General features: G+C 37.2%; 1 protein-coding gene across 14 annotated transcripts in view; it reads right to left on the bottom strand.

The window, feature by feature from the left end:
* Positions 1–2,621: 2,621 nt before the first annotated feature.
* Positions 2,622–17,368, bottom strand: part of Pcdh9 (protocadherin 9) — an 888,530-nt gene continuing 873,783 nt past the window's right edge. For all 14 annotated transcript variants that reach the window (XM_074043252.1, XM_074043253.1, XM_074043257.1 and 11 more), the window contains one exon: positions 2,622–4,772. In XM_074043252.1, the coding sequence (XP_073899353.1) occupies positions 4,399–4,772 (374 nt within the window). In that variant the 3' untranslated portion in view covers positions 2,622–4,398. The remainder of the gene's footprint in view (positions 4,773–17,368) is intronic.

The following is a 17,368-nucleotide window of genomic DNA, read 5'->3' as shown; positions in this document are numbered from 1 at the left end:
TTCTAACAGTCAGTCCCAGATATTTGTAAAAACTCAGACTGTGGCTGAAGGGAAAAGTCACTGAACCAAATAATACAGCTAGCCATGTCTGTATTTATGGCTACGTCTGTATGTCCAGGACCTTACTAACAGGAGAGAAAAAGATAAGAGACACCATGGCCTCATTGCTGCTCTCAGAGAGGGCCCCACCCGACTGGGGCCTGTATTCTGAACTTGCTACTGTGGTGGGCAGGAGGGGCACTTCTGCAGAGAATGCTTAAAGGGGGACAGCCTGGGAGACAGCCCCGCCCCCAACCGGGACCCTGCCCTCTGCAAGGGTAACCACTGGAGGTCTAAGTGCCCCTGTCACCAGATGGAAGACGAGGTGCCACCTTCTGTGGATTGATGGATCCAAGCCTCCTGTCCACACTCCACTTCTTGGCATCAATGTTGAGGAGCCATAATGGCAGGAAAACAAAAGGTCATTTTCCTCCTAGACAGTGGAGCCCATTTCTCTGTTTTACCTTTTTCTCCTGGTCCCCAGGCCAATGACAAAAGTTATCATTCTGGGCAAATCTGGCTAGCCCCTAGAGCACTAGGGGAATAGGGGAATAAGAAGGGATTTTGCAAAGAAGGGTGTATCCTAAAAATTGTTTCAAATAAGAGGGATAAAAACAAACTATCCTCCAAATTATGAGGATAGTTGGCTGATACCCACCATGTGGAGGTCAGAGGATTGGCTCGAGACTCTTTATGACCTATGGCTACAAGGGACCTTCATCAACTTCAGGGAGGAGGAAATTTTCACCTTTGGAGCCTGGGTGTACACCATTATGAGACTCACTACCCCAACGCCATTTGCCAACTAACCCTCCCTTCCCCTATGCTGCCCCTTGCCAGCTCGAAGAAGCCAGAGTGAACACAATGCCCCTCTTCCTTAACAAACAGAGAAAGGAGGAATGTTGGCAATAATGGCGCTGATAGGTTTCAATTCTTACTGCACCTTTAAGCTTCTGTTTTCCAGGGTCATGGTCCTGTCTCCCAGGGTCACAGTCCAGCCTCAAGTCTAGCTTGAACCCTCCTTCTGCCCCAACCTCCAATCAGCATGAACCATAAGATACTAACCAATCAGATCATGCTGAGTCCCACTGAGGGGTATTTAAGCCCCTGTCCCTCTCTTTCTCTCTCTCTTGGCTCTCTCTGCTGTCTCCCTCTCCCACCCAGCAATAAAGAATCTCTTGGCCAGCTCACTCCTCTCCATGTGGTCATTTTGGGGCCCACATTTCCTTACAGAAGATCTTTAATATATACTCATTGTGATTTTATTGTTTATTTACTTGAAAAGTAAATCTTCAGTTTGATTTGTGATTTTTATTGCTTCTAAAATGTCACAGAGCTGAATTCCTTGATAAGAGATGACTTTCTTGCATTTATTGGAGGAAATATTGTTTCTGGATGAAGGAGAGGATTTCCTTTTCCATCTTCTAGTTTATTCATAGAGAAAAGAGGGTGTTTGTAGTCTATTCTTCATGGGAAGGAAAATATAAAGAAAAACTGTTTTTGTTGCTTTCCCTCTTCTTCTAGGTAGAGTGACTTACTTTATCAAGCAAAAAAAATTGAAGGAAGTGACTATGTAGTCACAGATCCTATTTGTTTCTTTAAAGTGCTGTCTTTTCAGGATTCATTCAGTCTGTGTTCTGGTGAAGGAAAAAAAAGATCAATCAGGTAGATAGGGCTAGTTTATCAAGTGGTGAAGTTAGGATCTCTCACCCAAGAAGTGACTCAAGCAAATGTCTACCTGTACTCCTGCAACACTTTTTCTTTTTATGGTTATGCTTGGTGGGGGTACATTATGGCATTTACAAAAGTTCTTACAATATATCAAATATATGATATTTGAATTTACCTCCTCATCATCCTCCTTTAACCACCCTTCCCAAAATTCCTGGAATAATTTCAACAGATATCATTTTTCCATTTATATACATGTATACATAGTATTAGCATCAAATTCACCCTCCTACACCTGTAACTCTTGATTCTTGATTTCACAACTCTTCAGAAAGGTCTAGTGGAAGAGTCAAAGCCCAGTGTGAGTAAACTTTGATCAGATGCTTCCTGGTGAGTACAAACACATATTATATAATTGCATGTGTCTAATTATAGCTTCATAGACTTCTTTGCCTGCTTCCTAATATGAAAGAACTTTACATGAAATTTTTGTCCCCATGTTTAAGGCCACAATCCCAAATGGTCTTCTACTTTAGGCAATAATGAAATAAGTGAGAATTTATTTCAAGAAATCTACTTTAGGAGACAAAGAGTCAAGAAGATAACGTCACTCACTGATGAGTGCTGCCTGCCCAGTTTCTAACTTGGGATTTCACCTTGATGAAACTTACGTGAATCTTGACTAGAAGATGAATTAATTTTCTCCAATAATTGACCAAGAAAATGATCTAGCAGTCATGAGAGAACTTTAACTTTTAACTTGGAACCATAATTTCAGAATATAGTTCTCAAACCCCAGCAAATCTTCCTTAATTTATATATATAAGTTAAGTTTTATCATTATATATTCGTCTAACAATTAGAGTATAAAATAATCATTTTGGATGTTGTCCAAGAATTAACACATTACAATCAGGAATTCAGAACATTTATTGCAAGAGCTGAATAATTGTAAATAATGTAGAACTGGCAAAGCAGTAACAAGGATAATTGTTTAGATATTTATTCTGTCAAAGTCATCAAACACCCCTCACAAACCAACAAAAATGTACTTCAATAAGCAATGCACCCCTACCCAGTATTTTCCATTATACTGTGGAAAAATGTGAACTGCTATTTACAAAGTAATTTTATTTTTGGTAAGAACAAATTAACTATCAGATTAGCAAACTTTTTTAAAATTTTTAATTTTTTATTTTTAAAGTGATGGTGAATCGTGGCATTAAGATAACTTTCACTTCTTTCAATAAAGACATTTTGTTGCATGCTATTTATTTGTTTAAATCATCTGTCATGCCTTAACAAAAACCTCCTAAGAATGTTCAAATTTGGATTCGTTTGCACGTGCAACTGAGATCTTATTAACATTAGCTGTCACTCTGTTGGTTTGACCTAAGTGACAAAATGCTGGTACCTGCCAGGCATTGACCAACTATGATAACAAACAGTTAAACAGCAATAATTAGAAATTTATCCCTTTATTTCCCCCAACTACCCTACCTGGAGAATGTTCTGTTACATCATGAAGGCACAACACATTAAATATTTTGTGGCTATGGTCTAATAACACTTGTGTTACAACAGTATTGCATATGAGGATCAACACAAACTCTGCCATTTCAACAAAGTTGTAGACACACATTTGCCCAATTGAAGCTATTTTTGAATATTGATTTTTCTTTAATATTTGCTAATTTTGATACATTAGTTTTGCATGAGTGACAAGTACAGGATATTATATCACTTTTGATGGATAATACTTTTCCATTATCACTTAATGGTACTAATTAAGTGATTTTTGCTTTTACCTACTTTAAAAATAAGGATATGAAAAAATAGGTTCTGAATTTCCAAGCATTTGCAGTTTTCTTTTTCTTCATATAAAGTTTTCATTTTTCTTTCATCTTTACTTTTTTATGGAATTCCAACACCATAAGTTATCATATAAGATTTCAGAACCCTTTTTAAACACAAGTGTTTAAGATCCCTTGAACAATGTGTGTCAAGACAGACAACTAACGCAGAAACACCTCACTAAAGGAAACAAGAAAAATAAGAACAAAGAGGTAAATTGAAATAAAGGAAAGAAGTAATCATAAATACAGAATTATGCTACAACATTTTAGGTGAATGCTATAAGTACACAAAGGTTGTTAATAATAATTTGCTTATATTTACAAATACTTTAACACTGATTGACTTACAAGTGTCCACTAATGTTGTTAACAGCACAATAGGTTTAATGCTTATCTTTTTAAGTTTTGTTTGAGATATAATGTCAAGTATAGCGGTCCCAGCATAAGTCATTGACAAAAAGAGCACAATTTTCTAACTGGATATGTTTGTCAGTCATTCTAATCCATGGAACTTTCTTACTCTCCAAATGCATATTCTATTATTCATAGCAGCAGTCCAGGGTCAAAAGAAAATGCAATAATAAAAATAAATTGCACAATGGAGAGATCTCTGGAGAGTTTACTCAATTCTAGTAAACAAGATCACATGGCTAGTAGAACTATCTTCTTTTTTATGTTGCAAAATAGTGAATCCTCCATGGTGCTAACACAAAGTTATGGATATCCCTGCTATAAGGGGCATAGTTGTAGAGATCTATTGAATACATAAAGCTCTGACACACATGATATTAGCATGTCTATTTAAAATTATTAGGTCCCACATAGCCTTATCTTAGAGTTGGTGCTCCTTAGGACTCTCAATAGCACCTCCTGCTTGCTTATATGACTTCAGATTTGCCAGAGGAATGTCTGTCATGTGGCTGCCATTGTTGAAATGGCCTTCATTGCTGCCATACTGCTTACGGTCATTGAAGTGGTTCCTGCTGCTGTCTTCTTTCCAGGCTCTTGTCAGGGTGTGCCCATTCACAAGCTTGTCTTTCTTGACCCATTCTTTCTGGGGTGCAAAGGTTGAGAGAGGAGATTTTGGGTGTTGATATGGACCCAAGCCAGGAGGCATCCAGCAATTATCAGAGTGACCCAAGACCAAGCACTCTTGAGTGCACATCTCTGTAGCTTCAGCTAATCCTCGAGGACCCAGAGGTCCATCTGTAGAAGACAAAAGACAGATAAAAAGTGGTTAGAATTCTCACTTAAAATGATCTCTTTAGAGAAAGAATACATTGTTGATGTCATTTTTTCATAAAGTTATAATATTCCTCTCTGTTATTTTAAGATTAATGTGAAAGCAAAAAAATTCCTTTTTAAAAATAAAAAATTTATCTTTTTTTCCTTCAGTCTTTGTTTATATATAGAATATGTAGATGGATGTATGGATAGATAAATATGAAGATAGGTTGACATATGGATAAATAGACAAAAGAATATATGTGGGTTAGCAAATATAACCATATTTCATAAATTCTTCTATAGCTTGTGAATCATTAGTTGAAGTTTAAATTTATGAAGTTATAGAAAGCAAAATTAGAATATGTAAATGTTGGAACTGCTCATAAAATAAAAAGCAAACCCATTATTTGAAAAATAACATTATTTAAAATAAATACTTGGATTCTTCAAGATGGTGACTGAGACAGAGCCAAAGACCTTGTGAGCTCCTGAACCAGAGACCCTGGAGAGATGCTAGAGACACCTTGGCTGAGGTAAAGCACCAGAGAGAGCCAAAAATATGGCAGTCTAAACCCTTAGATCGTGGAAGGCTTCTCTGTGTCACAATCTAATAAAAAAACAGCTGGCCTTCCAACTCCCCACCCCATAGGCCTACAGAACTGTTGCTCCACTCCACCAGGCTCTCTGCCCTTTGGGCTGTGCTCTGCGCTGGATCAACATACCACCACCACAAGATCCCTGCCCTTCAAACCATGCCAGGCCCTAGCCCTGCACCAGATCCACACCCCACCAAGCCCCTGCCTCTTGGGTTGTGCCAGATCCACACCCTGCCAGAAGCCCTGCCCCTCAAGCCCCAAGCACCTCAGGCTCTGTTAGGCCCCAGACCTGCATGGCATGAACAGAACCATGCCCCACTGGCATCCCCACCTCTCAGGGCCAGGCACCAGCTTGGCATGAGACAACAGCCTCCCCCAGCCCACTAGGATCCCCACCACTTGGGGAGAGCCAGGACCCAGCTCTACAGACTTTCCAGATACCCACTCCATAAGGATCCCTCTCAGGCCACCAGGAGAGGGCTCCAAATGTGCCTAAGAGACACACAGACAGGACTGGATGCTAAAAGAGTAACAGAACAACTAAGAATGCCTGCAATTCTACTGCTCCACAACTGGTGATTATTATTTTTTTTTTCTCCTTTCTTTAAGAGTTTGGCTGCCTTGTTTGCTATTTGATCACCCACCATCTCTCCCATTTTTCTTTTCTTTCTTTCTTTTTTCCTCTCTGCTCTCTTCCTTCTATCTTTCCTTCTCTTTCTCTTTTTTATCCTTATATCTTGTGTTGTTAGTGTTATATCTTGTGTTGTGTTAGTATTAATATTGCAACACAGCTAAAACTAAATAACACATAGTCCAGGGACAGAAATGGTACCTTGTGGAAATATGGGAAGAAGAAAAAGGGATAGAAAACATTCTCGCCCCCAAAATGAAGTAGTACAGGATTTAGAACAAAAGGAAGAAAATGGATACCCAGATCCAGACTCCAACAAAACAAAGATAAACTATACCAAGGAACCCAACGAAGACCACAAGAACAACCTTAAAGAAGAAATCTGCAAGTAATTAATGAGAATTTCACAGATTGTTACTAGACATGGTCAACCAAAACATACAGGAGGCACTCAAGAAATTCCAAGACAACAAAAACAAAGAATATGAGAAAACCTGGAAACAAATAAATGAAATCATAGAAGCCCTAAATAAACACTAAACTGAAACTGAGACCACCATAAACAGAGAGATAAATGAATTTTATTCATTTTTAAGGACAAAAATTGACAATATTAAGGAGAAAGTAACCCACAATATGGAAAACATAAGAAAAAAGAATGAACAAGAAATACAAAACAAAATGAAAGGCCATTCCAGCAGAATAGAACAAACAGAAGACAGAATCTCACAACTTGAAGATGAAATGGAAATTCAAGGAAAAACTGAAGAACTTTTAGTTAAACATCTCAAGACCTGTGAAAAGAAAATGCAAGAACTCACAGACTCCATCAAAAAACCAACCTGAGAATCATAGGCATTGAAGAAGGAGATGAGGTGCAAGCAAAAGGAATGCATAATATATTCAACAAAATAATAACAGAAAATTTCCCAAATCTAGAGAAAACTATGCCCATTCAGGTACAGAAAGCCTCCAGAACACCAAACAGACCTGACCAAAGTAGAACTATCTCACAAAATATTATCATTAAAACAACAAATACAGCAACCAAAGAAAGAATATTGAAGACTGTAAGAGAGAAAAAACAAATAACATACAAAGGTAAACCCATCAAAATCACAGCAGACTTCTCAACAGAAACATTAAAAGCAAGAAGAGCATGGGGTGAGATCTTCCGGGCACCAAATGAAAATAACTTCAACCCCAGGATACTCTACCCAGCAAAACTATCATTCAAAATAGATGGAGCAATAAAGGTCTTCCATGATAAGCAGAAACTAAAACAATATGTGAACACAAAGCTACAACTACAAAAGATCCTTCAAGGGATTCTGCACACAGAAAATGAAAGCAAACAAAACCATGAAAGTAAACAGTAACATACAATCAAACCGTTAATCAACAAAGACAACTGCATGACAGGGATCACCAGGTATTTATCAATACTAACACTGAATGTTAATGGACTAAATTCCACCATCAAAAGACACTGATTGGCAAACTGGATTAAAAAGGAACAAACAATAATCTGCTGCCTACAGGAGACCCACCTCATCGACAGATAAAAGCACTGGCTGAAAGTGAAAGGCTGGAAGAATATTTACCAAGCCAATGGGACACAGCAAAAGCAGTCCTAAGGAGAAAGTTTATAGCCATGAGTGCATACATTAAAAGGACAGAAAGATCTCAAATCAATGACCTAATACTACAGCTGAAACTCCTAGAAAAACAAAAACAAGGAAATCCCAAAACAAGCAGAAGGAAAGAAATAATTAAAATAAGGGTAGAAATCAATGAAATAGAAACAAACAAACAAAAAAAATTACAAAGAATCAATGAAACAAAAAGCTGGTTGTTTGAAAAAATAAGTTAAGATTGACAGAACCCTGGCAAACCTCACTAAAATGAGAGAAAAAACCCAAACTAGTGAAATCAGAAATGCAAAAGGGGAGATAACAACAAACACCACAGGAATCCAGGAAATCCTCAGAGACTATTTTGAGAGACTACACTCTAACAAATTTGAAAATCTTGAAGAAATAGAGAGACTTCTAGAAACTTAAAACCACCCAAAACTAAACCAGGAAGATGTTAATCACCTGAATAGATCTATAACACAGAAAGAAATTGAAGCAACAATAAGGAGTCTCCCAAAAAAGAAAACTCCAGGACTTGATGGATTCAGTGCTGAATTCTATGAACATTTAAAGAAGAACTAATACTAACTCTCCTTAAACTGTTCCACAAAATTGAAAAGGAAAGAACACTGCCTAACTCTTTTTATGAAGCCAATATAACTCTCATGCCAAAACCAGACAAAGACCCCTCCAAAAAGGAGAACTGCAAGCCAATTTCCTTAATGAATCTCAACACAAAAATCCTTAATAACATAATGGCAAACTGAATCTAGCAACACATCAGAAGGATCATAACCCATGACCAAGTTGGATTCATTCCAGGGATACAAGGGTTATTCCACATACGAAAATCTATAAATGTAATACAGCACATCAATAGAAGCAAGGACAAAAACCACTTGATCATCTCAATAGATGCAGAAAAAGCCTTCAACAAGATCCAACACCACTTCGTGATAAAAGCTCTAAGAAAACTAAGAATAGAAGAAATGTACCTTAGCATTGTAAAGTCTATATATGACAAACCTACAGCCAACATCATACTTAATGGTGAAAAACTGAAACCATTCCCTCTAAAATCAGGAATGAGACAAGGGTGCCCACCATTCCCACTCCTATTCAACATAGTACTAAAATTTCTAGCCAGAGCAATTAGGCAAGAAGAAGAAATAAAAGGAATACAAATAGGTAAAGAAACTGTCAAAATAGCCTTATTTGCAGAGGATATGATCCTATACCTTAAAGACCCAAAAAACTCTATCCAAAACCTCTTAGACACCAGGAACAGCTACAGTAAGGTGGCAGATACAATATCAACTTACAAAAATCTTTAGCTTTTTTATACACCAACAACGAACAAACTGAGAAGGAATAAATGGAAACAATCCTATTCACAATAGCACCCAAAAAAATCAAACATCTAGGGGTAAATTTAGCAAAGGATGTGAATGATCTCTGCAAGGAGAATTACAAACCACTGAAGAAAGAGATAGAGGAAGATTACAGACGATTGAAAGATCTCCTGTGCTAATGGATTGGAAGAATCAAAATAGTAAAAATGGCTATACTACTGAAAGAAATCTACATGTTTAAAGTAATTCCCATCAAAATCCCAATGACTTTCATCACAGAGATTGAAAAATCTACCCTAAAGTTCATTTGGAAACACAAGAGACTGTGAATAGCCAAGGGAATATGCAGAAAAAAAGAGCAATGCTGGAGATATCACAATACCTGACTTCAAACTATATTAAAAGCAACAGCAATAAAAAAACAGCAAGGTACTGGCACAACAGACATGAAGACCAGTGGAACAGAATAGAGGACCCAGATATGAATCCACACAACTATACCCACCTCATTTTTGAGAAAGTTTCCAAAAACATACAACGGAGAAAAGACAACCTCTTTAACAAATGTTGCTGTGAAAAGTGGTTAACCATCTGCAAGAAGCTGAAACTAGATCCTTGTCTATCACCCTGTACTAGTATGAACTCAAAATGGTTGAAGGATCTAAATATAAGACCTGAAACTCTGAAGTTACTACAAGAAGGAGCAGGAACACCCTGGAAATAATAGGTATAGGCAAAGACTTCCTCAATAGAACCCCAGCAGCCCAGCAACCAAGAGAAAGGATGGACAAATGGAACTTCATAAAATTAAAAAGCTACTGTACAACAAAATAAATCATCTCTAAACTGAAGAGGCCACCCACAGAGTAGGAGAAAATATTTGCCAGCTGCATATCAGACAAGGCACTGATAACCAGAATATACAGGGAACTTAAGAAGCTAAACTCTCCCAAAATCAATGAACCAATTAAAAAATGGGCAACTGAACTAAACAGAACTTTCTCAAAAGAAGAAATTCGTATCACAAAAAAGCACATGAAAAATGTACACCACCTCTAGCCATAAAGGAAATGCAAATCAAAACCACACTAAGATTCCTTCTCACCCCTGTTAGAATAGCCATCATCAAAAACACCACCAACAACATGTGTTGGTGAGGATGTGGGGAAAAAGGAACCCTCATACACTGCTGGAAACATACTGCTTTTTTTGGGTGGAGGGTGGGCCTGTGGTTTGAACTCAGGGCTTCATACTTGCAAAGCAGGCACTCTACTGCTTGAGCCACACCTCCAGGCCAACACTGCTGGTGGGAATGTAAGCTGATGCAACCACTGTGGAAAAAATTTTGGAAACTTCTTAAAAAATCTAAACATAGACCTGCCATATGATCCAGCAATCCCACTCCTGGGGATATACCCAAAGTGACGCAACACAGGTTACTCCAGAGGCACCTGCACACCCATGTTTATTGCAGAGCTATTCACAATAGCCAAGTTATGGAAACAACCAAGATGCCCCACTACTGATGAATGGATCAAGAAAATATGGCAAATGTACACAATGGAATTTTACTCAGCCATGAAGAGGAATGAAATCTTATCATTTGCAGGTAAATAGGTGGAACTGGAGAACATCATTCTGAGCGAGGTCAGCCAGGTTCAGAAGACCAAAAATCATATGTTTTCCCTCATATGTAGACTTTAGATCTAGGGCAAATGCAGTAATATGGTTGAACTTGGACCACAAGACAAGGGGAGCACACATGTGGGAGATATAGGAATAGACAGAAAACCCAAAACAAGAAAGCACTTGAAGTCCCCACTCCAGAGGAAGTAATACAGAAACCTTAAAATGACAGGTTATAATGAGCAAGGGATCAGGAACCAACGTAAATATCAGTTAGAGTTGAATCAACATGGATCGTAACACATGGGTACATGAAAACAATAGTAGGAATCTCTGTGCTATCTTTAACTCAACTAGCAAAAATGCTTTGTCTTCCTTATTATGCTTATGTCTTTTCTTCAACAAAATCAGGGATAAGGGCAGAACAGGACCTGCCTGAAACTGAGGGGAGGAGGGGAAGAAGGGGAGTGGAGGGGGTCTTGGTGGAGAAATGACCCAAACAATGTATACATATGTGAATAAATGAATAATTTTTTTAAAAAAGAGATTTATAAAAATTAAAAAAAATATATAGCAAATACCGATGTCACTGAAAAAATAAAATAAAATAAATACTCCATTATGTAAAATATTGTTTTTTCCTGTGTTGGCACTTAATGTTCTTGCCTGTTGAAGTCAAATCAAAATCTTTTTGAAAACATTTTTAAATTAAATATTTATTTTATAAAACATGTTTCTCAAACTATAACATATAAACATCAACTTGATCAACTGCAAACATTCTTAAATATTAGACAGTAAAAAAGCCATTTTCACACAAAAGTTAAGTTTGATTCCTTCAAACTTAACTCATTTCTAGATTGATAAGTACAAAACTGAAGCTAAGCTGGGTGTGATGTTGCAAGCCTGTTGTCCCAGTTGCTCAGGAGGCTGAAATGCGAGGATCAGTTGTGCCTGGAAGTTTAATACAAGCTTGGGTGATATAAGTGAGACCCATCTCAAAACAAGAAGAGTACACAAACACCTGAAATTAGGTTGCTAAATATTACAATTTCTGACATTTGGGGAAAAAGTGCCATAGTATTTATCTTTTTTTTTTTCACCAGCAGGCTATCTGGAACATACATTTTAATCAGGATAGTACAAGTAGACAGTCTTGATTGTGAAAAGAAGAAATCAGCTCTTTTCTGAAAAATAATAACCAAATGGCTAAGAAATAAGTTGGACATTGTTGTTGTTGTTTGTTTCCCCTCTTGATTAAATAGTCAAGTGATAAGTGATAGCTTAGAAATTAGAAATTGATTTTATGAATGAAGTTCAATGGATATGCGAGAATTCCTGAGGCATAAAGCATTTTCAAAAGCCTAGCGTCATCAGGAAAAAAAAATAATATAGACCAAAACATACATGCAAGTTTTCCTAGACAACAATCAAAATAACTAGCAAATAATTGCATGTAAGTCTTTGCTAAAATCCATGTTAACAAAACTAGTATTTTAAGTGCCTAATAATTATGGGTTGTTTACATTTATGTCTATTTGATTTACTAATATCCTAATTATTGCTTGCATCTGATAAAGTACCTGCTGAGACAGGCGACAGTTGATAGCAAAGACTGAGGAAGCAAACCACAGGCAACATCACAATAGAACCAGACATGAAAAATATGTGGATAAAATTCACTGTTTCTTAGAAACTCAAATGTGAGTCATTTTTTAGATTTAAAAGTCTACTCTTAAAAATAACCTTAAAATTCCTTCCCATCTGACCTGTAGTCCCAGCACGTCAAAAGCAAACACTTTAATATTGTTTAAAAACACATTCATTACTTTAAACTATTTCTCTCTCCAATCTCCAGTGATTACTGACTTCTTTGAATATTTAATTTAAAATTCTCCATGAGCCATTTTTTGCCCTCTATCATCCCACCACACTTTAAAAGTTCAAACTAATTTTTCACTTTTAGGTTGACTCTGGTGTACTTACTGAATCTGCTTCTGCAAAGCTAACACATTTTGCTCAAGCCAATCCATGCTCCTTGCCTTTGGATCACAGGCTTTGGAGGAGACTTTTTGCCCAGCCTGTTTTCATTTAATTACTGACTCAGTCAAGGGTCAGATTCTCTTCCACAAACCTTAAGCAAGCTTCCATAACTGCACTAATCCATATGTCATAGACCCCTTGAAGATTCTCACCATTCTTATTGAAGAATAACAAATTCTTTAAACCAAGATCCTTTAGTTTTTGCCTTAATTCCATTTTGGTGTTTGGGGAGAGGTTCTGTACATTTTAAGTTTTTAGTTTTGTTTTCTCTCAAGGAGGTTGAAAACATATTGATGGAAAAGAAAATGGCTTTTCAGTCTTCCAACTCCTCATAGTGCTAAGCAACAGTGATGATCTATGAGCAATGTTAATTGTTAATTAAAATTTTATGGGGTTGAAAATGTTCTGAGAATTATTTAAGAAATCCCTCACTTAAAAACAGACCTTAAGTAATTATGTAACTGGTAACTCCTGAGATTCCATATGCCAGGTCCTGCCACCCACCCCTAAATGCCCAATAAAGAGGCATGGTGAAGACAGAGAAAGGTGGTATATTACACAGCTCCGGATATGTCATGGGAAGAGGCAGAGTAAGCACTCAGCTCATCTTCAGCCATCTTCCAGGCACAGACATGAGCTATAGGTTTAAGTAGACAAAAGAACTGGGACAGGGGACAAAGTTATGTAATGTTCAACTGTCACAGTCACAGGTGTGTTCAGGTTGACCATTATCACATTCCAAGGGTTCCCAGAGGGGTTCTGGAGATGTTATCACTTATCACTTGAGGAGAGCAATCTGGTTTTATGAGATGATTACTTCTGCTCCAGGATGCAAACTCATCATTATAGGCAATTGTCCTCATTTGGAGGGTGACAGCTCCAGGTGGCTCCAGTTCATTGTCATAAAGATATTAGTTTTGTCCTTTTTGGAATCCAAGGTGATTGTAAAGTGACTGTAAAGAGACTGGCTTAGAGCAAAGCCAGATCCCAAATGGAGGCAGAAGTGCCAAGCTTTTCCTGGTTTCAGTTAATTTGTGGGCTCAAGTAAGGTGTCAGTGCTTTTCATCAAAAGCAACTTGAACACCTCTTAAAATTATAAGTTGCTCATTTCACAAACCTCACACTCAAAACTCCTCAACAGCAAATTCTTTTGCTCAGCAATACTTTGTGACACTTAATAAATGAATTATTTAACTTCTGCTAAAATATTCACCCCTGTCTGATGATCAGCAATTTGATGTGTAACATATCTTGAAACCTTATAAAACAACTCTTGATCTTTGTTTTTCCAGCATCATTTTATAAGTTTTTCTTATTAAAATTTCCAAAAGAAAAAAATGATATGAACTACCTCAGAAACATCAACAGAATCAGGTATTTTTTGAACTCATTAAAAAAAAAGAATACACAAGATTATTTTTACATTAGGCTTATACAATATACTGTGTCTATAAGAATATATGGACCTTAAGTTTCAGCTGAGTGATACATTTTAACAGAGTATAATATTTTTTCTCTCTTAGAATCAATAACATGTAATTATTCCACAAAAAATTATTGCACATACACTATGACAATGTGACAAGCACCAAGAATATAGCAGTTAACAAAATAGATGCCAACACTGTACTCATGGGACTGCGATCTGTCCTGCCAATAACTGCCTTGAGTTCAGTAAACAGAGAACGGAGGGAAAGGTGTCCTTGTGAAGAAGTAGGGGGAGTTACCTGAATTGTGAGCATTTTCTCTTTACAAAATAACACAAAGACTTTGTTCTAGCTAATTTCATTTCTCCCACTTCTTTGAAGTCCTTCTTAAAGGTAATTGATGTATTAAAATATTTGAGTGAAAACAGACAAAATATATAACTTGCAAACATTTTTCTTTCCTTTAAATATTACTAATTGTTCTTCATGTTGTACTTACCAGAATTCAGTCTTATAAGTGAATTTGAAGGATTTTTATACTCTTTAAAAAATTTATGTAAGTTTTACAGATTCTTAAGCCAATTTTTGAATACCTTATTGTTACACAAAATTTAAAGTTCCATCTTCAGGTCTGACACAAAATGGTACTTGGATAAGATAGGCAGTAATTTTTGCAACAGCATCAGGTAAGAGAAAAATTCCAGGCAAAGTCATGAGAAGGAAGGAACCCAGAAATAGAAGAAAAAAAAAAAAAAGCCAGAGCTCTTGGGGGTTATAATGAAGAGGGATGAGGGGTTAGCTAAGTTTTTAGGACTCTCTGGACAAAAGATAACTGAAACAGCTTCTCAAGTAGTAGGTTGTTGGGCTATCTCAAATTACCTAGTAGCTTCTTCCCAGCACTCCTCAGGGGAATTCGGGCAGATGCTTGGTGTTGCATTAGTGTGAGAGCTCTAGTAGAGAAGAGGGAGTATATGGACTTAATTGCTTTTTGGGGGGAAACTGACAGGTAATGGCTAGGACCTCATAACTAGCGTAAGAGAGCATGGAAACAATCAATCAAATAAAAACAAACAAAATACTATACAGATCAATTGGCTTATGTACTTTATAGTGTGATCTGCCTTGCCAGAAAATATAATTTGTTTCATAGAAAGTTTTTATTTTGGGTATGACATCAAATAGAGAAAATTTTACTGTTTATTTTGGGCCTATGTATAATTCCCAGTAGTTATTGTAATAGTTGGAGGAAAAGTGGAACAAAACAAAACAGAAAGCACAAGGAATCATACATATAGCACTAAGCTGGATTCGTAGTGCATGTTTTGAAATTTTATGTCCATGTGAATGCTGCTTTAGGTGTATGTGTGCATGCAGGCTCATGGGTGTGTATGTTTTCCCTCTGTCTCAGTTTTTTTCTTTAATTTTGTAGTATCTTAGTTTTACTACACAGGAAATAGTTGTTTATAGCACTGATTAGGATTTTAAACTGATATAAATATTTTCTATAATTATTACACTATAATCATTCCTTCCTCTTAAAAATACAACAAGAAAGATCCAAGATGGAGACTAGGGCACAGAAACAGACAGTGTAAGCTGTGAGACTATAAAACCTCAATGAGAGGTGAGACACTGCAGCCACACTTGGCAGAATAAAAGCAGCAAGGAGGAGGGATCCAAGATGGCAACTAGAGTGCAGAAGTAGACAGCGTGAGCTCCATAAATCAAAAATCTTGCTGAAACGCTGGAGCCACCCTTCACAGAAAAAAAGCACCAAGAAGAATCGAAACTTCAACACCCTGAATCCCCAACCTAAAGCTTCTCCACACCACATTACAGTGATAGAACAGGAGGGCTCCTGTGCCACCAAACACCAGCTCCAAACCTGCATGGGAGACATCTGGAAGACCAACAGGTGAGCAAAAAAATGTCATATGGTATTCCCACAACCATCTCTGGGATTAACCAGCATAGCCTCCTGGACAGACTGAAAGAAAAAGAAAAAAAAATCAAAAACTGAATAATAAACAGGTAACTGAAAAGGAACATGGAGCAGAGGGAGCGGGGTGCTGTAAGTGCACCAGAGAAGGGTAGAGGAGCAAGAAGCTGATCTCTAATAGAACTTTCAGTAAACAAAGGCTGGAAAGGCATAAGGGCCAAAGTGGGCAGGTGATAAGCTGCAGTCAGAAATAGGGCAGATAGCCTATTTCAAAGCTAATCTCCTGAGCCAGTGAGCAACCTGCAAAGTCAAATGATGATGCAAAATTGAAAACAATCAGCAAACCAGCAGAACAAGCTGACAGCAGAGAGCAGGTGACAGATCTCAGATGTTGCCCCAGAGAAAGGGGGACAGGTAAAGAAACAAGCACCCAATAAGCCAACACAGTGAAAACCCAACAAAAAAAACCAGGATGGTTAGTGGGTTACAAAGCTGATCTCTGGAACCTGAGAACAAGACACACCTTACTGAGGGAGGAGCTGACTAAGCAGCTGCCGATTAAAGATGGGAAAAAAACCCCAACCATCTGGCTAGACTAAGACAGAGCTTCTGCTTAAATACCAACACTAGGACTGGATGCTGAAGGAATATGACTAAGACTGAAATTCTACAGTTCATGAAACTAGAATTTTTTTATGTGTTTGTTTTGTTCCCTGTTTGTTTGTTCACTTCTCCCTGTTGATTTCTTTTGTTTTCTTTCTTTCTTAGTTTTGTTAGTTTTACTATTGTGAGTTAGCTAATACTAAATTATACACATACCAGGGACAGAAACTGCACACATACACTAACCTAATACCCAACACACCCACAAAACAAAATTAAACCAAGGGAAAGAAAACAGGTGACTGAAGCCACCAATAGCCTATCAAGAGCATAGTTACACAGTACCACATAGAGAGATGAAAAGACGAAAAAGGGATGGAAACCATTATCCCCCAAAAATAAATTAATACAGTATTCATAGGAAAATGAAAAAAAATGGATACCCAGTTCCATACTGCAAAAAAAACATAGACTATGCCAAGGAACCCAAGAAAGCTCAAAAGAACATTCTGAAAGAAGAAATCCTGCAAGTAATCACTGAGAAGTTCATGGAGATGTTAGTAGACATGGTCAACCAAAATGTACAAGAGGCAATCAAGAATTTCCAAGACAACAAAAACAAAGAATATGAGAAGACACAAAAACAAATAAATGAATTCATAGGAGCCCTAAATAAACAAGAAAGTGAAACAGAAAACACTATCAATACAGAGATAAACTA

The sequence above is a fragment of the Castor canadensis genome, chromosome 10, assembly GCF_047511655.1.
Source record: "Castor canadensis chromosome 10, mCasCan1.hap1v2, whole genome shotgun sequence".
Lineage (NCBI taxonomy): Eukaryota > Metazoa > Chordata > Mammalia > Rodentia > Castoridae > Castor > Castor canadensis.
Note: the sequence above shows the minus strand (reverse complement) of the source record. Positions and strands in the feature narration are given on the sequence as shown.